The following is a 22254-nucleotide window of genomic DNA, read 5'->3' as shown; positions in this document are numbered from 1 at the left end:
ATCCAGATTCTGGATCAAGATTTCACTTCATATACGCTTTGAAGGATTACGTCAGAACAACTTTTCGGATTCTCACCAAATTTGCGCCACAGGATTGGATGTCAGAAATCTGTGTTTGCTCTTGTTCAGTATGCTGAGCCAGAAGTGCAGCTTCAGTCTCCTCCAAAATATATTTTCCGAAATATAAATTTTGGAAAATTCCTGGAGAATCAGGTGCAGATATTGTCCAGAGCTTTGTTTTCATACACGGTTCACATAGCAGTAGCACCTGTAGCATTTAGATCCTCTGTGTCAGACTCGCACACATCAGAGTGTCAAAAGGTTGAGTGTTTGTAACCGAGTGAGAGCTATGCAATTGAAACTACCACACAGGGCTCCTATATCTCCCTCAAAAAAAAATGATGTTTCTAGGAAATGACTGGTAGAAATGACATTTCTACCTTTACAAAAATGTATTACTGTGTGTTAGTATGAAGCACAAACAAATTGACAAAATACAAGGTTATTTCTTTAACATTCAACTTTAAATGATAATGTTAAATATCAATGTCACACAAAATTGATGAAAAAAGTGCTGTTTTGGGGGTAAATTTCATGCATATCTCTGGAACCGTGCGGAATTTTTTCCATGAAATTTTCAGTACCTGTCAAAGAGACTATAGCCAACTCACAGATAAATCTGTATGGTGCTAAGTAAAATAATGGCTTGTTCATGACAAAGGCAATGCAAATCAGCAGTTAGGCTTCATTATTTTTGTATTTTATATTGTATGGCTTTGCCTTACAATATAAAGCGCCTTGGGGCAACTGTTTGTTGTGATTTGGCGCTATATAAATAAAATTGATTTGACTTGATTTGATTATTTTTGAACTAGGCCATACCTGTTTTGTCCATCACTGACAAATATAAAAGAAAACTTCATCAAATACTTACTTTCTGTGCTAGAAAATGTATTCTCCTAAATTGAATAATGGATAGAGTTCCATCCAAATTTCAGTGGCTAAAGGTGATACTCGAATATGTTGCTTTGGACTATCTGTCATGTAAGATACACAGCAAAGATGATGTTTTTTGTAAAACAATGGGAACCCTTTTTGTCATACATTGGTTTGAATATTTCTACCGTTCTTGCAAGTGGGTTATCATGGCTCTGAATGCTTTGCCTCATAAATAACACCCTGTCATGCATGGCAGGATACATTTGGTTTATTTTGCGTTGTTTTTTTTGTTTTTTTCAGTGTAGAATTATTATTGAATCTCTCACCTGTATAAATTTAACATTTTGAATTTAATTTTAAATTTAAATGTTAGTGAGCCAAATGTATGTTTGTATGGTTGTTTGTTTTTGTTATATATGTTCCTGTTTTTATTTTTTGGAAATGTAATAAATATATTCTAAAAAAAAAAACAGACTTGCACTCATCCACTGCAAATACTTCATTGAAACATGGTGGGCTAGAGAGCAGAGAATGTTCCATCCATGAGTCCCCGTCAGAAAGGAAAATAACTAAGGTCCCTTGGGCAGAATCCTTTATCCTGGAGCCTGGAGTGTAGTTGGGCAACTTGTATGGCAGCACACTGACATCGGAGTGTGTGTGAGGCATCACTGTAATGGTTTTTGAGCATTGACCTCAGATTGAAAAAGTGCTTTAGAAATACAGTGTATTTACTGTACAGGAGAGGAAAGACGTGATGCAAAAAGGAAAGCTGCTGAAATCAGGTTTGAAAAATTGAGGAAATTACTTGTAACAGCTTATGAATGACTAAATGGCATAATTATGGGTATTTAAGGCCCTACCTGTAGAATCAGAGCTTTCTTTTATTCAAGAGCGGGGGGGGGCTCAAATTTCTATTACCCAAGTTCCTCTGAATCTTTTTGAAAAGATTCACCGAACCACGAGTAAATGGACAATTATACAAAAATATAAAATGTTTGAGGCCATAAAGACTTTACATTATTGATGGTGGCCAAAATTTACATCCAGGAATGAATGAAATTATGTTGTTAAAGTCCAACAGAACCTCAGGATCAAAACTACTGAACTAATGAAGGAGTTGGAGGCATCACATAGAAATGTAACATTGTCCACCTGTAACTAAAACCCCTGTCACACATAGCAAGAATGTGCAGGAACCAGCCCAACACGGCAAATATTGCCATAATCTGATGCAGTTGGGAGGAAAAGAGGTGTGGTCAGCCGTGACAGAACCCATCTGGAGTACCACATCCACACCTGCACGATGGCATCCAAAGCACATGTAGACAACAGTTTAAATGACACAGACTGCTGTAGGATGGCCATAAAAGGTGCTGAAGACTGTCCGATGTCCAAACAGAGTGAGCGCTGTGTTTCTCACGTGTGCGCACACGTGTGGAGCTGCAGTTATCACATAGCTGCGTGTGTGTGTGTCTATATATATATATATATATATATATATATATACATATATATATATATATATAGTAAGTAAGTCCCTTCGGCTGCTCCATTGTTTGCACTCGGGGTCGCCACAGCAAATCCAAGGTGGATCTGAATGTTGAATTGGCACAGGTTTTACACCGGATGCCCTTCCTGACGCAACTCCACATTACATGGAGAAATGTGGCAGGGGTGGGATTTGAACCCGGACCCTTCTGAACTGAAACCAAGCGCATTAACCACTTGGCCATATATATGCATAACGCTGCATGGGCCACTAAGCACGCACGTGGGGCACACAATCATACAGTAGTGTTCAGAATAATAGTAGTCTGCTTGTCCATTTTAAGAGCTGAATCATATGATATGTACAGTAGTGTTCAGAACAACAGTAGTGCTATGTGACTAAAAAGATTAATCCAGGTGTTGAGTATATTTCTTATTGTTACATGGGAAACAAGGTACCAGTAGATTCAGTAAATTCTCACAAATCCAACAAGACCAAGCATTCATGATATGCACACTCTTAAGGCTATGAAATTGGGCTATTAGTAAAAAAAAAGTAGAAAAGGGGGTGTTCACAATAATAGTAGCATCTGCTGTTGACGCTACAAACTCAAAACTATTATGTTCAAACTGCTTTTTTAGCAATCCTGTGAATCACTTAACTAGTATTTAGTTGTATAACCACAGTTTTTCATGATTCCTTCCTTCATATCTGCGAGGCATTAATTTTGTTGGTTTGGAACCAAGATTTTGCTCATTTACTAGTGTGCTTGGGGTCATTGTCTTGTTGAAACACCCATTTCAAGGGCATGTCCTCTTCAGCATAAGGCAACATGACCTCTTCAAGTATTTTGACATATCCAAACTGATCCATGATACCTGGTATGCGATATATAGGCCCAACACCATAGTAGAAGAAACATGCCCATATCATGATGCTTGCACCACCATGCTTCACTGTCTTCACTGTGAACTGTGGCTTGAATTCAGAGTTTGGGGGTTGTCTCACAAACTGTCTGTGGCCCTTGGACCCAAAAAGAACTATTTTACTCTCATCAGTCCACAAAATATTCCTCCAGCCAGTTGATGTGTTCTTTAGCAAATTGTAACCTCTTCTGCACGTCTTTTATTTAACAGAGAGACTTTGCGGGGGATTCTTGCAAATAAATTAGCTTCACACAGGCGTCTTCTGTCATAGCACTTACAGGTAACTCCAGACTGTCTTTGATCATCCTGGAGCTGATCAATGGGTGAGCCTTTGCCATTCTGGTTATTCTTCTGTCCATTTTGATGGTTGTTTTCCGTTTTCTTCCACACGTCTGTTTTTTTTGTCCATTTTAAAGCATTGGAGATCATTGTAGATGAACCTATAATTTTTTGCACCTGCGTATAAGTTTTCCACTCTCCAGTCAACTTTTTAATCAAACTACGCTGTTCTTCTGAACAATGTCTTGAATGTCCCATTTTCCTCAGGCTTTCAAAGAGAAAAGCATGTTCAACAGGTGCTGGCTTCATCCTTAAATAGGGGACACCTGATTCACACCTGTTTGTTCCACAAAATTGACGAACTCACTGACTGAATGCCACACTACTATTATTGTGAACACCCCCTTTTCTACTTTTTTTTTTTTTTTACTAATAGCCCAATTTCATAGCCTTAAGAGTGTGCATATCATGCATACTTGGTCTTGTTGGATTTGTGAGAATCTACTGAATCTACTGGTACCTTGTTTCCCATGTAACAATAAGAAATATACTCAAAACCTGGATTAATCTTTTTAGTCACATAGCACTACTATTATTCTGAACACTACTGTATATTACAGCGTGAGACCTGTTCAGCTCTGAGCCTAACGCGTGCAGTGATGCGTTACTGCGCACCACAGAGAGGCGCAGCTGCCCCTGTTATATACAGATATGATGGAGACAATAGTTCAAATTATTTACATCGCTCATGCAAAGGAATGGACAAATATCTGTTCCGATTTGCCGTGGTGTGCGCACGGTGCTTTCAGTTTGATAGCCGCTGTTCACATTCACTGTAAATGATAATAATTCATAATTATCATCATGATGAAGCGTGCCACATACATTTCAATAGTTTCTTTGCGCTCCTGGGGGGCATTATTATATGTGGCACCTGCAGGTCATACCGACAGGCTTTGCTGTGCCAGATCCATCTTGAGGTTCCCACATATGCTCTCAAATCATTTTGAATCCCGTTTTGCTGCCATCGGAATATGTAAATTGCGGTCAGATGTTCCTCAGATTGCACATGGACCTCTGTAAGATAGGTGTCCCATCTCGATGGCGCCCGGAGGTTTTTGAACATGTGCATCACACTCGGGGCTGTCGGTCGATTTTGACCAACTGTGTGGACTCTCCCAGATGGCTGTCAGAACATTTTGGAACTGAAATCCAACACTTTCCGGATGTGCACCGATTCGTCATTCTGACGCCATTCTGCGTGATTCCAGCTATGTGTGATGGGGTGTAAACATTCCGTCACTGCGAACTGAAAGACTGCCTGGGAGGGAATCAAAAATTTTTTTTTACAGTTGATCACCAGGATAAAGGCCAAACATTTTTTGTTTTGGGCTAATATTTCTTCTTGTTTGAAATTAGGTCATTTTTCCTGATGACAACATTGTGGAGTAGTTCATATTTGAAACACTGTGACTCTTTCTTTTCTCCATGTCAGGTTCCATTAATGTTCAGCGATGGTTTTACTTTCAGGTCATTGTTCACACTTGGGTTCTGTTTTTTCGTAGGTTGCCAGTGACTTCTGTGTGGCGCCTGACAAGTACCTCATGAGCCAGACGAAAGGCGTCATTGGAGCTGGTGAGCTGTGACTGTCACTGTGTTGGAGTTGTAATTATAAAACCATTCGACTGTTACTGAGACAGTAATTATTGTCTTGTTGGGAAGGATAGTAGGGGGGTATTACAACTCAAAATGGGGTTTTGTGTGTTTTTCCCACAGATATTGTTCATTACTACCTTTACTGCAACCAGACTCTGTCTAACCCCTTCCAGCAGGTAATAAACATTTTATGTTTTCATCACAATGGAACATTGAGATACTTTTCTTGATTGACGGGAGCCGAAGGGCCCTTATTTCATTCAGTGTTATACTCAATTGAGCACCAGTGGTATTCATTCTAAATTGCTTTAGGTGTAATTTGACTGATAGGTAACATGATTTTTAAAAGAAATCATCAATGCTTCTTTAGTTTTTATGCTCAAAACTGGCTCATCCCTCCGATTTGGGCATTTTTGAAACTGCAATCTGGGATCCTGTTTGTAAAAATAAGTCGATTTCAATAGCCCAAACTTGATTCACTTCCCAGATATTGCACACAGGAGTTTATACAGCAGTGGCCCCAGGATTGGCCTTCTAAGCCATTGCGTCTCCATTGTGGTGACGATGACCCACCACCCCCGTGCAGCTAAGGATTTGATAATGAAATGTTAGGAATCATTGCAGTTTTTATGTATATCAGAGGACTTGATAAACTACAAAACTAGTTTGTTTGTAGTTGGTCAGTGAAAAAACATCACGGATTGCGGAGGACAAATGGAAAAGTAACATCCACAGCCCACGGATTACATTTGTTGTTCTCCCACTTAATGCAGCACTTCTTCTTGCTGCTCTGCAACACATGCAGGTAAAATATGTTAAATACTTTTCAGACCAAAGCTAACTTGCTTTAGTAACCATCACTGTTGAATCTCAAATGTGGGACTTTGTGCTTTTACCAACGTTCACGTTCTTTTCGGCTTTTTCGGTCATTAATGAACACCCTCATGGAGCTCCAACAGGTTTAAAACAGTTTAAAAACATTTGATTCATCGTGTTTTGCAACCAGATTTTAATGTTCAATGGACACATTTAAAAATGAAATGGTCTTGGATGAATAAGTAAGATAATTATTATTATTCTCGCAAAGTTTTTAACAAGCTTCACCCTGATTCCTTATCACCTTCAGCATTCTGTAGTAATGCAGGTCCATCATCACTCTGTCTGACTGATTATGGCAGTTGATGACATAATAATTCAACATGATAGCATTAGAACACGTACAATATAGGTTGGTAAACAAAAGGGTTAGTCGAGCGGAAAAACCAATATCTCAGACATGTTCGATTTATGACTTTGTGATATCACGTGAAAACACTCTATAAGTTTGAATAGAAAAAACATATAATTATTATAATTATTATAATTTAGGTCTTTACAAACATTTTTAAACTTTAAACCTTATGTTAGCTGGCTTAAAGTTAGCAGAACTAAATGTAGTTTAAGCAAATTGGTCTGGTAATGGTTTTCAAAGTTAGCTTCAACAGCTGCTGTCTGTTGTCTGGAATAAGGGCAAATATAAAACAAAATGTATGATTTTAGGATTTACAAGCAATTTTGACCATTAAACTTTATTTTATAAAATCTTAGCTGACTTAAAGTTAGCAGAACTAAATTTAATTGAAGCTAAATGCTCTGCTAATGGTTTTCATAGCTTAAACAGCTGCTGACTGTTGGTGGTAACATAGTTCGCTCACCACCCTATTAGTGTGTAAACTCAAATGTAAAACATATGATTTTTAGAGTTTACAAGCCTTTTTGAGCATTAAACTTTATTTTAAAAAGATCTTTGCTGACTTAAAGTTAGCAGAACTAAATATAGTTGAAGCTAATTGGCTTGCTAATGGTTTTCAAAGCTATCTTAAACAGCTGCTGTCTGCTATAAGCTCAAATACAAAACAAAACAACTGAATTTACGGTCTTTGTTAAACTTTATTAATGAAATGTTAGCTGACTTATAATGGATCTAAGTTTAGTCAAAGCTAACTGGTCTGCAAATGATTTTCAGAGTTAGCTTAAACAGCTCACCACCCATTACGGAACCACAGTGTGTCCTCCTCTCTCTGCAAACTGCATCACAACTTTCCTCAACGTCCCGCTTTGTATTCACATCTTCTGCTGTGTAGCATGTGTGAAGCAAGTAAGGCAAAACACACCAGAATGACCAGGGTTGCCAACTCTCACGCATCTGGTGTGATAGTCACTCTGTCAGCATCAATCTCTAGTTCTCACGCACAAGTAAGAAATGTCACGCTAAAATAAAATTTTCTCCTGTTAATTTTCTGTCGATGACTACGAGGTCTGTCAATAAAGTATAGGTCCTTTTTTTTTTTCAAAAACTATATGGATTTCATTCATATGTTTTTACGTCAGACATGCTTGAACCCTCGTGCGCATGCATGAGTTTTTCCATGCCTGTCGGTGACGTCATTCGCCTGTGAGCACTCCTTGTGGGAGGAGTCGTCCAGCCCCTCGTCGGAATTCCTTTGTCTGAGAAGTTGCTGAGAGACTGGCGCTTTGTTTGATCAAAATTTTTTCTAAACCTGTGAGACACATCGAAGTGGACACGGTTCGAAAAATTAAGCTGGTTTTCAGTGAAAATATTAACGGCTGATGAGAGATTTTGAGGTGATACTGTCGCTTTAAGGACTTCCCACGGTGCGAGACGTCACGCAGCGCTCTCAGGCGCCGTCGTCAGCCTGTTTCAAGCTGAAAACCTCCACATTTCAGGCTCTATTGATCCAGGACGTTGTGAGAGAACAGAGAAGTTTCAGAAGAAGTCGGTTTCAGCATTTTATCCGGATATTCCACTGTTAAAGGAGATTTTTTTAATGAAAGACGTGCGGACAGGTCCGGCACGGTGCGGCGGCACAGGAAAAACACCTCCGTGTTGATAACCATTTGTAAAATCCAGTTGGCTTTTGATGGCTTTCAGTGGAGTGAGTATATGAGAAATTGTTTAACAGCTGGACATGTTCCAACTTGTCCTTAAGGCTTCCAACAGAGGTGTTTTTCCTGTGGCGGAGCGTCGCGGCGGCTGCGAGCCGACACTGCAATCCGTCCGCACGTCTTTCATTAAAAAAAATCTCCTTTAACAGTGGAATATCCGGATAAAATGCTGAAACCGACTTCTTCTGAAACTTCTCTGTTCTCTCACGACGTCCTGGATCAATAGAGCCTGAAATGTGGAGGTTTTCAGCTTGAAACAGGCTGACGATGGCGCCTGAGAGCGCTGCACGATGTCTCGCTCCGTGGGAAGTCCTTAAAGCGATAGTATCACCTCAAAATCTCTCATCAGCCGTTAAAATTTTCACCGAAAATCAGCCTAATTTTTCGAACCGTGTCCACTTCGATGTGTCTCACAGGTTTAGAAAAAATTTTGATCAAACAAAGCGCCAGTCTCTCAGCAACTTCTCAGACAAAGGAATTCCGACGAGGGGCTGGACGACTCCTCCCACAAGGAGTGCTCGCAGGCGAATGACGTCACCGACAGGCGTGGAAAAACTCACACATGCGCACGAGGGTTCAAGCATGTCTGACGTAAAAACATATGAATGAAATCCATATAGTTTTTGAAAAAAATAAAAAGGACCTATACTTTATTGACAGACCTCGTACATTAGACCACAGGGTTGCCAACTTTGGGACCTTGGCTGGAGTTACAGTGCACAGGCATAGTGCGCGACGAAAATGTTTGGTAACCCTAATTAAAAAAAAAAAAAAACAGTCCTTGTTTACGAATAAAAATAATAATAAAAGGGAAACTGTTTGATTCTTCTCCCCACATCCATCCTTGTTCCTTTTTCTGAAATATTTCATCAAGCTCATCTACAGGCATGTGAGTGGCAAATAAAGAAAAATCTTTTGCCCCCCAGAAAGCTGAAGGGTTTTAGCCATGCTAATGCTCCCCAGAACCATTTCTGCAGTGAATTTGCAAGGAGAGATAGGGAGAGAGATAGGGAGGCAGCTGTTTATCCAACTCTTTACAAGTTCGACAAAATCTGTCTTCATATGACACCAACGTCTGTGCTGTGAGTCTTCTCTCCAAACCTGGAGAGGAGGAATAGACTCAAGCCTAACACCACTGAAATTATCTGGTTTTTAAATAAAAACCCCCAACCAGGGCCATCTTAACTCCCAGCTATTTTAAACATTTTTCTTTATTTGCCTCTCACATGCCTGTAGATGAGCTTGCTGAAATATTTTGAAAAAAGGAAGGAGAATGGATGTGAAGAGGAGAATAATGAAACAGAGTTTCCCTTCTATTATTATTTTATTAGCAAACGAGGACTGTTTTTTTTTTAATTAGGGTTGGGGGTCACTCCAGCTGAGGTCCCACAGTTGGCAACCCTGAATGACACTCGGACAAGGTCTATAAAGTCACCAATTAGTTGAAACAGTTTGTTGGCAAAGCTTGCTTTGCTCCTTTGTCTTAAGTTGGGTTTGGTTCCTCTTTGGAGACGTGGAACAGTCGGAGGGTTTTTTTTGATCATGTGACCTTCTTCAGTCAGTTTCTGCAAGTCCGTCTCAGCAGGGATCGGATCTTATTATCTCGCTCAAATGGCCTGAAGATAAGAGCAGAGCAACAGAGGACAGACAGCTTTAACCCCGACTAACAAATCCAATCTTTTCTTCGCCGCACAGGCACACAACAGGTGCAAACATCACCAGAAGCTGTGATCTGCAAACAATCAGACTGTCACGCCAACGAGCTGTCAGCCCTGCAGCTCTGCGCTCTTTTTGCATTTCGTCGCTTCTGGGCGTCGTTTCTACAGCAACACCACAGTGTTCTATTCTGTTCTTGTCATCTCTCCTCCCTCATGCTTCTGCTCTCTCTGTTTCACTTTGTCAGGCTTAGAGCAGGCTCACTGCGGCTTAAGTAAAGAGCTGATCGGGCCAATAAAAAGAGCATTTGCACAATCGGTGCAACTGGGGGAAAAGAAAGCAATTCTATTTATGGATGTGGGAGATGATTAACAGTGTATTGTATGATTTTAACAAGCTGTCAAAGAGCAAGAGGTTTCCCAGTGTGGTGCTGTTGGGTTGAATGAACTTTTGAGATACGACAGATTAGTTCATGTGTGATTGGGTCTTAGACGTGAGGTATTTCCAGAGGCCTCAAGTATGTTCATGAAATTCAGGCTGTATCCATCAGCATTTGAAGGTGAAGATATAAATGTCATGGAAATGTTTGTGATCCCAGTAGACAGGTCCAGCACACCTACAGGTGTTGATGATGCAAGATTGGCCACGTTTGCTTGAAAGCACTTTTCAAGCAAAAACTTGGAAATAATGAAAACTTCTGTTGAATTTGTAATTCGTCTTGCATATTTGTCTGATCTCATGCTGAAACAAAAATACTAAAATGATCCAGAAAGTCCTCTGAAGATCATAAGAGTTATAAATTAGTCTTGTTTCATGTCTAAAAACATAATTTTCTCTTTCAATCATTCAGACTGGTCACTGTGTCACAATGGGCCTCATGTATCAATGTTGCGCACTTGTGGCGTAAATTTACGGCGTAAACTTGAAATACACCAAAGTCGCCGTGACATGTATCAAGCAGTGCGCACCTGCCCATTTCTGGCGTACGCCTGACGTGATCTTGATAAATGCGGCGGGTGGAAACGATCGTAATTATAATAAACACGCCCATAAATATTCAGACTCCTCTTCAGACACACTCTCATTTTACGACATGGAAGCCGGGAAGTCGGCGATGAAAAAGAACTCCACCAATCACGACGCGTGCCAATAGAGCGTCAGAAGCGGCCGTCGTATCAATTGTTTTGTAGTATATAATCAATAAAGTGTTACAGTGGTCCCTCATTAATCGCTGGAGTTACGTTCTAAAAATAGCCCGTAATATGCGAAACCGCGACGTAGTCAGCGTTATTTTTTACAATTATTATAGACGTTTCAAAGCTGTAAAACCCCTCACTACACAGTTTATACACTTTCTCAATCAGGCATGAACATTTTCTCACTTTTCTCTTGTGTGTAAACAGTCTCAAAGTTCAAACCTTAGTAGGAAAATAAGACCAAACTGTTTTCAGGCCCAAACATTTGTTTGAGAAATAAAAATAGAACGTTTTCCTATAAATAATTATGATGGCATTTAGAAATAATGAATTAATTTTAACGATCAACGAACAAGGTTGGACACATAAGAAATTATTAATAGTGACTCACCAGTATGTCACAGATCGTTCCTCTGCGTCCTGACGCCGCGCCTTTTCCCACTCACACCTGGCTGCAGGTGTCTGTGTCCGTGTGACAAACACAGTTATGAGTAGTTGTTGGCGCTCTTTTCTCTTCTGGGCAACAAGATTCTTATAAACAGATACACAGAACACTGTAAAAAAAAAAGGCATGCAAAATTGTACTAAATACTCCGCGAGACTCTGAGGCCACGACAGGTGAACGGTGTTATAGCGAGGGACCACTGTATTCTCTTTTCACATGTCAATAATTCTTGACATGTGGATATTTGCTCGCTCAATTAATAAGACACGCCTATTCTGTCAGATTTCTTTATTTTTTAAATGTATTTCTGTATTTATTTTATTGTGACAACCGAATGGAGACGACAAAACCTGGTTGCAGCACGGGCGAATTAAGGGAATGACGAAACTACAGTTGTTATTATCAATTTCATAGTCTAAAACGATCACACAACACGAAGTTAAGCTCAGCGCTGCTCTGGCTCCAGGCTCGAAGTCTGGAGAAAAAGGCGAGCAGCACATTCCTTCCTGTCAGCGCTGTAGCCACGGATCGTGCTCCATAACAATCCCGCAACAGCGGGATTTGTATTGATTATTATGTAGTATAATCAGGAAAGTGTTATTTATGTAGCATATGCATTGATTTGTATAATGGCACTGTTTATCATGTTGATCAGTTTCATTTTTATGTGGATTCCAGCGCTGGTTCATTTTGGTGTATAATTTACGCCACCTCTCGACCTGGTGTATATTTTCAGCGCAGCGTACGCCAACGACCACATTGATAAATGCCATGTAGCGCAGCCGTTTTGGCGTACACCCCATATACGCTCAAATATCGCCGTACGCAACGTTGATACATGAGGCCCAATATGTGTAAAAATGGGTATTTCCCATTGGCTGTACTGGACAAAGTCTAAATGACCCGTAAACGGATAAAGAGGTGGTACATGGGTGGCTCCGTCTGTGATGAAAGAAGCCTGAACATACCCCTAACTTTGAGTCCAAACTAGCTAAGCTAACAAGATAAAATCAGTACAGTTGTGTATATTAAATCATATTTTTGTGAACTGCATGGTAGTTCTCATAATGGTTTGCTTTGGTCTGGGCATTAAAAGTTATCAGCCGCTTATTTTCTCAGTAATTGTGTATTAAAGGGACCGAACAGATCAAGCTAATGATAACTGCTCAAAGTACTAGCACCGTTGGCATACAACATTAAATAAGATGAGAATTTCACTCAGTGCAAATATTGCACCAGCAAGGTCTATTTCCTTTCACACAGAGATAGTTCAGGTGTATCCACAAACGTTTTGTATCGTATTGCCGTTTCATCCACAGAGAAATGACATTTTTGTCCACCAAAAACAGGTCACAGAATGAATAAATCTGAAAACACCGGACTTGCATCTTCCTGTGGACAAGCAATATGTAACTTTTCTGAAACGATGATGTCACAGCTTCACCTCTATAATCTCAGTCACTCATAATGAATGACATTTGTTGTTAACAGTGTAATTTAACATACTTTTTTTGTCTTGTTGGATTGATGGGATTTATTTTCATCGCTAGCAGATTGCTGAAGGACGGCTGTGATGAACTCTGATTGTGAATAAATAGAGCGCTGTGGCACTAATAAAATAATTGCAGAAAGGACTTTCAGTTTTTAAAATAAGTTATTTTATCTTCTTGTTGGTGACCGAACAAAGTGCCGGCATCCTCCTGTTCAGGCTGAGAATTGCATCCAAAGCAGACAAACACCAAGGGACATCTTTAAAAACATTGCGTTTATGCACAAGTAATTTCCACAATAAGGAATTAAAGTATTCCCAGACATCATCTTCTAAAACAAGGGCATCATGTGGCTAACAGTTTTTTGACTGTGATGATGAATCCACACAACAGGTCAGATTAAAAGACTTTATATTTACTCAGTGTGCCGTTTTCTAAAGTTTAACTTCTACATTGATTAGCTAACTAACTAATTAACTGATTAATTAACTAACTGATTAACTACATTGATTAGCTCCTTGCACCGGTTATGCACACGCTTCACGTCTTCTTTTCTGTTTTTTGTGGAAGCATTGCAGTGCCACCTACAGGCCTGGCATATGTACTACAGGTTTTCAAGTGGTTTCACTTTATCCACCTGGAGGCAGATATTTGTTGAAAGAGTGCCGTGTTTACAGAACTTTAGTTGACATTTCTTTTTATTTCAAACTTACATGTTTCCTAAAGTTTTTCTTTTTCCTCTTTCATGTTTTCAGCCTCTGACCATCTTCCAGAGGTCCTTGACCACCATGCAAATCCAGATCCAGGGCTTGCTGCACTTCGCTGTTCCTTTGTTCCCTTCATCTGAGGTATCAAACACACAGACACAAAATTATGAGTCCAGTAAAGGAGCTACAAGACTTCCACCACTGTGATATATGTGCTGTGTATGAAGAAGTGCTTCAATATTTTTCACTAAGATGATAACACCTCCACAGAGGGATCTGGTGGGCATCCAGCATTTGCTCAACTCTTCTGAGGCCAGTCTGCACCAGCTGACAGCCCTGCTGGACTGCAGAGGGCTCAACAAGGTTTGTGGCACCACAGTAGTAGAACAAGGTCAGCAAAACAGGAAGTGATGACGCAGGATTTCACAAAGGACAGAACTGGAACACAGAAGAATTAATTTGACAGTGAACCAGGCCGAGAATCCTCATGAAGATCAATCCCAAGACATAACATTCCTACAAATGTATGATTTCTCCCCACGTTTCCGAAAGGAAATTGTTGGAGCCTCTTAATGTTGATCAGATGTGGAACACATTAAAATCGTCTTGCGCTTTAAAATTGCTGCTAATTGTACAGTATTTAAGACATGATGCAAAAATTAATGTTGCAAACAATCCTAGAAACGTGTGGTATATTTTAATCATTTTTAGGAAACATTTTTATAACCCCAAATCAGAAAAAAACATCATCCTTACATTTACTTTTGATTTATATTTCATTACAGACAGTGTGAACCCAAGATATTTCATATTTTGTATGGTCAGCTTCATTTAATTTGTTAATATACATCCATTCCTAAATTTAAGGTGGAAATGGATGCTATACATTCCAAAAAAGTTGAGCTGGAGGGAATTTAGGGTTAATAATAAAGTAAACTCATGAGTTAGCCTTGGACAATCATGTGATTCATCTCTATTAAATATTCTTATTCTTATATACACTCATTGGCCATTTTATTAGGTACACCTTGCTCGGGGTTGGAATTGCCTTAATTCTTTGTGGCATAGATTCAGCAAGGTGTTGGAAACAGTCCTCAAGAGATGTTAGTCCATATTGACATCACGCAGTCGCCCATTCAACCAGTCTACCCATTCTCCTCTGACCTCTGACATCAACCAGGCATTTTTGTCCATACAACAATATCTTCTTTTTTGTACCATTCTCTGTAAACCCTAGCGATGGTTGTGTGTGAAAATCCCAGTAGATCAGCAGTTTCTGAGATAATTAGACCAACCCGTCTGGCACCAACAACCGTGTCATGTTCAAAGTCACTTAAATCCCCTTTGTTCCCAATTCTGATCCTCGGTTTGAACTTCAGTAAGTCGTCTTCGCCACGTCCAGATGCCTAAATACATTGAGTTGCTGCCATGTGATTGGCTGATTAGCTATTTGTGTTAACAAGCAATAGGGGGATTGCATACCAGCCATATTGGATTTTGGTCATGCAGGGGATTGTGGGAAATGTGTGCCTGCTGCAGACACACAAATATGATCAGAAAGTAAACAAAACACTCCGAATGCTGGGATTACTTGTTCTGTCCCTGGATGCTTCAATAACCGTGTCAGGGATAAACATATGAACTTCTGTGTTTTTCCAATGAATGCTGTTATGTGCCGACGCGGGTTGAGGAGCGGACCTGCGTCTGACTGAACCCAGCGCTAAATAACCAGAAAGTGGTTCCAAAAACAAAACATTTATTTCCCTTTCTGTGCAATAATTGTGTACAACATAATATATAGCTTGTCTGGCGGAGTGAAGGAGGGCGCGCTCTCCAGCGCCCAAAGGGATCGAAGTCCGGCGCTTCTGGACTCAAATTCACCGCCAAACACCCCCCAGGTGGACACGACAAACTGACTCTGTGAAGGATAGAAGAGGTGAGGTAAGTCAACAGCTACAACTAATATCCTTCAAAGGCACACGCTATCAGCAACACATTCAGGTCTGAATTTAAGCTTTATGTAAATGAGCAGCTTCTCACAACAGGTGGAGGATCATCAGTCCGCATGCCACGGCCGTGAGAAGCGAGCTGCACAATTCTCATCAATGTTCAAATATACTGCGTAACAAAATACCAAATTACTATTAACACTTATTCAGACAATCAATCACCTCTGATGTGTGCTGACAGCATGTGTCCCTCACCCGTCCTCCTTCACAGGCACGATGTGTCAAACCCAGGCGCGGTCCTCAGCGTCTCACAAACGAACGTCACAAGGTCGAGTTCCCGGCAATTCTGCTTGAACCACTCATGGCTTAAATGCAGAACGCCATCTAATTATCTGCTTCAGCTGAAAGTCGTTAAGTCTGCACGTGAGCATCATCCACAGGTGCTGCGAGTCATTAGGCCTGCACGTGGACATCCTCCACAAGTGCAGCCAATAATGTTGATGAGGGTGAAGGATTCTTCTGCCAGCACCTTCTCCACAGACAAAAACCAGTTTGCATACCACCTGGAGAGAAAAGAAAAGAAAACAACACAAAAACATCCAGCCAAACCCCCCAACACACAACAGAATGCAACGCTTACAAACAAGCGGATTCACAATATTGGAAGGACTGGAAATAAGAGAAAGTTTAGTCAATTCAAGCCGACATCAACCCCCTGAGTCTGCAGTAACCAGAGAACTTACAGTAGTGTTCAGAATAATAGTAGTGCTATGTGACTAAAAAGATTAATCCAGGTTTTGAGTATATTTCTTATTGTTACATGGGAAACAAGGTACCAGTAGATTCAGTAGATTCTCACAAATCCAACAAGACCAAGCAGTCATGATATGCACACTCTTAAGGCTATGAAATTGGGCTATTAGTAAAAAAAAAAAGTACAAAAGGGGGTGTTCACAATAATACAACCCCTGGCAAAAATTATGGAATCACCAGCCTCGGAGGATGTTCATTCAGTTGTGTAATTTCGTAGAAAAAAAGCAGATCACAGACATGACACAAAACTAAAGTCATTTCAAATGGCAACTTTCTGGCTTTAAGAAACACTATAAGAAATCAGGAAAAAAAAATTGTGGCAGTCAGTAACGGTTACTTTTTTAGACCAAGCAGAGGGAATAAAATATGGAATCACTCAAAAAGAACAATTTTACTCTCATCAGTCCACAAAATATTCCTCCATTTCTCTTTAGGCCAGTTGATGTGTTCTTTGGCAAATTGTAACCTCTTCTGCACGTCTTTTATTTAACAGAGGGACTTTGCGGGGGATTCTTGCAAATAAATTAACTTCACACAGGCGTCTTCTAACTGTCACAGCACTTACAGGTAACTCCAGACTGTCTTTGATCATCCTGGAGCTGATCAATGGGTGAGCCTTTGCCATTCTGGTTATTCTTCTATCCATTTTGATGGTTGTTTTCCATTTTCTTCCACGCATCTTTTTGCACCTGCGTATAAGTTTACCCCTCTCCAAACAACTTTTTTATCACACTACGCTGTTCTTCTGAACAATGTCTTGAACGTCCCATTTTCCTCAGGCTTTCAAAGAGAAAAGCATGTTCAACAGGTGCTGGCTTCATCCTTAAATAGGGGACACCTGATTCACACCTGTTTGTTCCACAAAATTGACAAACTCACTGACTGAATGCCACACTACTATTATTGTGAACACCCCCTTTTCTACTTTTTTTACTAATAGCCCAATTTCATAGCCTTAAGAGTGTGCATATCATGAATGCTTGGTCTTGTTGGATTTGTGAAATCTACTGAATCTACTGGTACCTTGTTTCCCATGTAACAATAAGAAATATACTCAAAACCTGGATTAATCTTTTTAGTCACATAGCACTACTATTATTCTGAACACTACTGTACATAGTGGACACACCAACAGCTTTTCCACTCAAACAACTTCCATCAAAAGCACCAATATAGTAGTTTTGTCCACAACTTGTGGCAAAATCGCAGCCGCCATTTGACGTGTAACTTAGTAAATCCCTCCCGAACCCACACCCCCCCACTTCTCCCCCAGAGCAGCTTTCTCGTGCCGCATTTTAGTGCAGAAACAACTCTCTCTCCTTCTATCTTTCTGCGGAGGTTCGGTGTCCCATCCACCAAGAAATGCATGTGCTTGGCTCAGCACAGAGATGATGCAGCGTACACTTACTGATCGGAATAAACTCAAAGATGCGTAGCCAAGAATATCTCCATTACAAGATTTATTCCCATGGAAACAAGCCAAATATTCATCATTTTATGAACATTTGATACCAAACCTCTAAATATGTGCAATTTACCCCGTCACTCACAAGGTAATAACTCCTAGAAACAAGTTAGTCGGAACTTAATGTAACTTTCTGACCTCCTTAGCCTGAACTTACCTCTCTATCAAATCCTTTTTTCTTGCCTTTTAAACTTGCAATCCTGCACTTTAATCATCTTTCATTTAAAATTTTCAAGTTTGAAAATCCTGACGAAGCGCCCGCTGCAGGAACGAGGCTGTGCGAAGGTTAAACGATGCCAACGACAGTCAACAAAGGTCCAGATTTCTTGTTTCGTCAGGTCTTCGTCACCCTTCGTTAAGTGCCGTGTGACTGGGCCATTAGTTCCGCTACTGTTGCTGCCTCAAATGGTGACTTAATAACAGCTCTGGGTACATTTTCTAGGTCCAAAATTGGCTTAAAACTACCTCGTGCCTCTTTGTTTACATCCATAAATGCCGGCTGTAGGCATACAGATGATCCCATGATGCATTCCACGAGGGCTACTTCCGGGCAGGCGCACTGACACATGCAATCCCTCTATTGAACAGGTGTGCCTAATAAAGTGGCTGGTGAGTGTATATTAGGATAACACATGAAATATCAGTATTTAATCCATTGTTTTTATGATAAAAAAAACAAAACTACTACTATTTTGTGTTATTACTGTTTTATATTAAAAACCCCGCCTCACGCCCTGTGACTGCTGGGATAGGCTCCAGCCCCCTGTGAACCTTAATTGGAGTAAGCAGGTATAGAAAATGTGTGGCTGTTATTATTTTTTTTATTAGTAATATTTTTACTATTTTGGCTCATAGACTACATTGCTTGAAGTAGGCACACAAAATTTTAACAAATCCAACACCGGACTCTGAGGTACCCACTATGTACAAGATAACCTTTCGACTGATGTCATTCTGTGCAGAATTCCATCCACCGCTGGGATTTTGCGGTTCACTGCTTGTTGTTATATTTGTGTTTGACCTCCTTAGGACTACGTGGATGCGATGGCGGGGGTGTGCTATGATGGCGTGCAGGGCGTGCTCTACCTCTGCCTCTTCTCCGTCCTTGCAGCCTGCGCATTCACTGTCATGCTGTGTGCCATTCCCAGAGCATGGAGACAAATCGCCTGCAGGTCAGTTTGTTCTTTGTGTTTCTGCCTGCCTGAGCATTCTCATTTCCTTGTCCTCCATCCATTATCACATCACTCAACCGGTGGGACTGCTTCAGAACAACCATAGTGTTTTCATTTCAGCGTGATTTATAAAGGTGTTTCAATGTTAGAGGTTGATCTGCGCACAACATATTAGAGCCTGTTCTTCCTCTCAAAGCATCAGATTTGAGTGTTCCGTGAAACCGACGGGTTTTACTTTTACAGAGCTACGTCGTCTGTTCAGGCAGAGCACTAGGGGGCGCAGCTTTCATTCACATTCCTAATTAGCAACAAGAAGTAATTGAACAGTTGTGCTGTTCTATCATTATTTCAGTGACATACTGTATGTCTTGGAGATCTGTTGTATCTATTAAAGGTGTAACAATAAACAGATACAAAATCAATTTAAAATAAGTGGGAGGTGATGGTGTAGTGGTTAAGCATTGGGGCTTGAGACCTAAGGATCCTCGGTTCAAATCCCAGCCTGACCAGAAAATCACTAAGGGCCCTTGGGTAAGGTCCTTAATCCCCCAGCTGCTCCTGGTGTGTAGTGAGCACCTTGCATGGCAGCACCCTGACATCGGTGTGTGTGTGTGTGTGTGTCTGTGTGAATGGGTGAATGTGAGGCATCGTTGTAAAGCGTGTTGCGCTTCTGATTCAGATGGACAAACGGTATATATGTAAACACAGTCCATTTACCATTTTAATTAATATGACTACATTGATACACAGACCTATAAACTCACCCTACTGCATATTAGAAAAAACCCAGAATGCATTGTGTCGGCAACAGCCAGCTTTTTTTTTTTTTTTTTTTTGCTGATAAAAACACTTTCTGTTGCATTAGAACAGCAATGATTTTCCAAAGCCTGACAGAAGTAAACCATGATGCCAGCTCATGGAAAAAACAACATTAATCTGTCATCTTAAACACTAACAAACAACAAACAACAACAAACTAAACTGTTCTGATACTTTAGCACTAGCTTTTCTTTTTCACACCACGGGTTACAAAGGAGGTGGAGCCAGAAATGCATTTGCCCCCAACCCTTTTATAATTCAGACAAAAACAAGTATTTCACTCCCTGCGGTGGTCCACTGCTGCCTACATGCAGTTGGCCCAGTTGATCTAAATGTACTATGAACCTATGGTCACTCCCACTCTTTTAATATGTCAAAGGTTGGTGTGAAGTTTTCGCATGACTGGTCACACAGGAATGTTTGATTTTCCAAGATTAAAACAAAATCACCATTTCCGATAGTGGTAGGTGGGATCACAGATAAATGTACCCGTTTCAACTTTATGTTTTGTTCACAATATCTTAATACTGTCGAGCCCAACAACCGGCCCGGCTATGAATTGGGCCGTGTACTGGCCTTCATCTTGGAGTGAGATTTCCCACTCCTAAACAACCAATATGAGAGCGGCGCTCGCGCCACATCAACGTGAGGCTGACGCATGGGCTGACGTCAGCGTCTCGACCGCCAACCAATCACAGGCTAGGAGAGAGAGGCCAGTATCTGGCCCAGTTCAGGGCCGGTTGTCTGGCTAAATAGTGTCATGTGCTGTGCTATGCTAACAACAGCTGGCTGCTTCTTCTGTGCTGAGCTTTCTGCTACTGTATGTGGTGCTGCCCCCCTGTGGTGAACAATGGCTGCTGCACAGTAGCAAAAACCTGAAGAATGTACCTGGTTTTTCACACAGTACTTATGTATTTGAACATAAGTAATGCAGCTTCTAATTTGTGGTGCATTACATTGTATTGCTCGTATCATAGCCCATGTATCTAGATCTGTATCATATTGTTTACATGTGAGATGCACATGCCTCCCATCTAGCTAGATATATCTGTACATAGATCATAGATATTAACATTGTGCTCCCCGTCTAGAGACTACGATGATATCGACGAGGAGGATCCATTCAACCCACGGGCCAGGAGGATCAGTTCCCACAACCCCAGCCGGCCCAACATGCACAGTTTTTGCAGCTACAGCAGCAGCATGGGCAGTCAGACCAGCCTGCACCCGCCCCCCCAGGCCGCCACTAACACCGCCATGTCTGAGTACATGTGAGTGGATGTTTGGCCACAAACTATATCAAGGGATTTTTGAATCTGTTTTACTCAGATGTAGTTTTTGTTGCGCTTCTCTCTTTGTCTCAGGAACCAGACGGCTCTGTTCGGAGGAACGCCGCGGTACGAGAATGTACCTCTGATAGGACGAGGCTCCCCGCCACCCTCAGTGCGTTGGGTCTCAGAGGCAAAGTCCTTCCTATGATGTCACTACTTTCTGCTGTGCAAACTGGCGAACTTTAAACACAGAATTTTTCTGTCAGATTAACCGCTGATTCATTGCGTCACATCATTCTGAAGAGCATCTAACACACACAACTTCACTGTTATTATTCACTGGCCTTTGACACAATCTATTTGTTTAAGCTCCTCTGTGGTTCTGCACTTTGCCTTTTTCTGCCACCCATTACTTAAAAAGTGTTGGCTTACCAAAGCAAGGAGAGGAGAAGTAATATCATTAATATTTAATCATGAAGGGAACATCATTTAGGCTGAATAAATTCCCAGAAGAACACCACAGTCAGAGCCCATGAGCTCAGTCACAGTGTGACACTGAAGCTTTTCTTTCTCAGTCCAATCGGCATTTCTCCTACAATAATAACACTTATAGGATTGTTTGAATCAGGTTTTTAATGAATCAATTTCTGAATAACCTGCTGGTACATGTATCTAATGTCTTTCAAGTATGGAAATGTTCTCATGTCTAACTAAATGGCCATAAATGGCAAGTTTTCCAGTCCATGTCATTAAATGCATCCTTTTACAGTGCAGCGACCAAATGAAAGTAGTATTTATTTATTTTTTGTCATTTTGTAATTTAATTAATTAATCACCATTAAATTAAGCTTTTCACAGCAAAATCAACATATTTTATTTTGAACATATTTTAAATAAATTGTGAAAATCTAAAAAAAAAAAAACTTTATCACATTGTCATTATGGGGTATTGTGGGGAGAATTTTGAGGGAAAAATGAATTTCATCCATTTTGAGATTTTTTTCAAATTTGTTAAAAATAAAAAAACTTATGAAAT

At 40.5% G+C, this 22254-nt stretch overlaps 1 protein-coding gene across 2 annotated transcripts in view; it reads left to right on the top strand.

Moving 5' to 3' along the window:
• The window catches only part of ttyh2 (tweety family member 2), a 182892-nt gene that overhangs the window by 155969 nt on the left and 4669 nt on the right, over positions 1–22254 (top strand). For both annotated transcript variants that reach the window (XM_034193845.1, XM_034193846.1), the window contains exons 7-13: positions 5199–5268; positions 5410–5465; positions 13778–13870; positions 14000–14092; positions 18986–19128; positions 21039–21218; positions 21312–21390. In XM_034193845.1, coding sequence (XP_034049736.1) covers positions 5199–5268; positions 5410–5465; positions 13778–13870; positions 14000–14092; positions 18986–19128; positions 21039–21218; positions 21312–21390 — 714 coding nt within the window. The remainder of the gene's footprint in view (positions 1–5198; positions 5269–5409; positions 5466–13777; positions 13871–13999; positions 14093–18985; positions 19129–21038; positions 21219–21311; positions 21391–22254) is intronic.

This window comes from Thalassophryne amazonica, chromosome 18, assembly GCF_902500255.1.
Source record: "Thalassophryne amazonica chromosome 18, fThaAma1.1, whole genome shotgun sequence".
Classification (NCBI taxonomy): Eukaryota; Metazoa; Chordata; class Actinopteri; order Batrachoidiformes; family Batrachoididae; genus Thalassophryne; species Thalassophryne amazonica.
The sequence above is the reverse complement of the archived record's forward strand: the minus strand, read 5'-3'. Positions and strand labels throughout refer to the sequence as shown.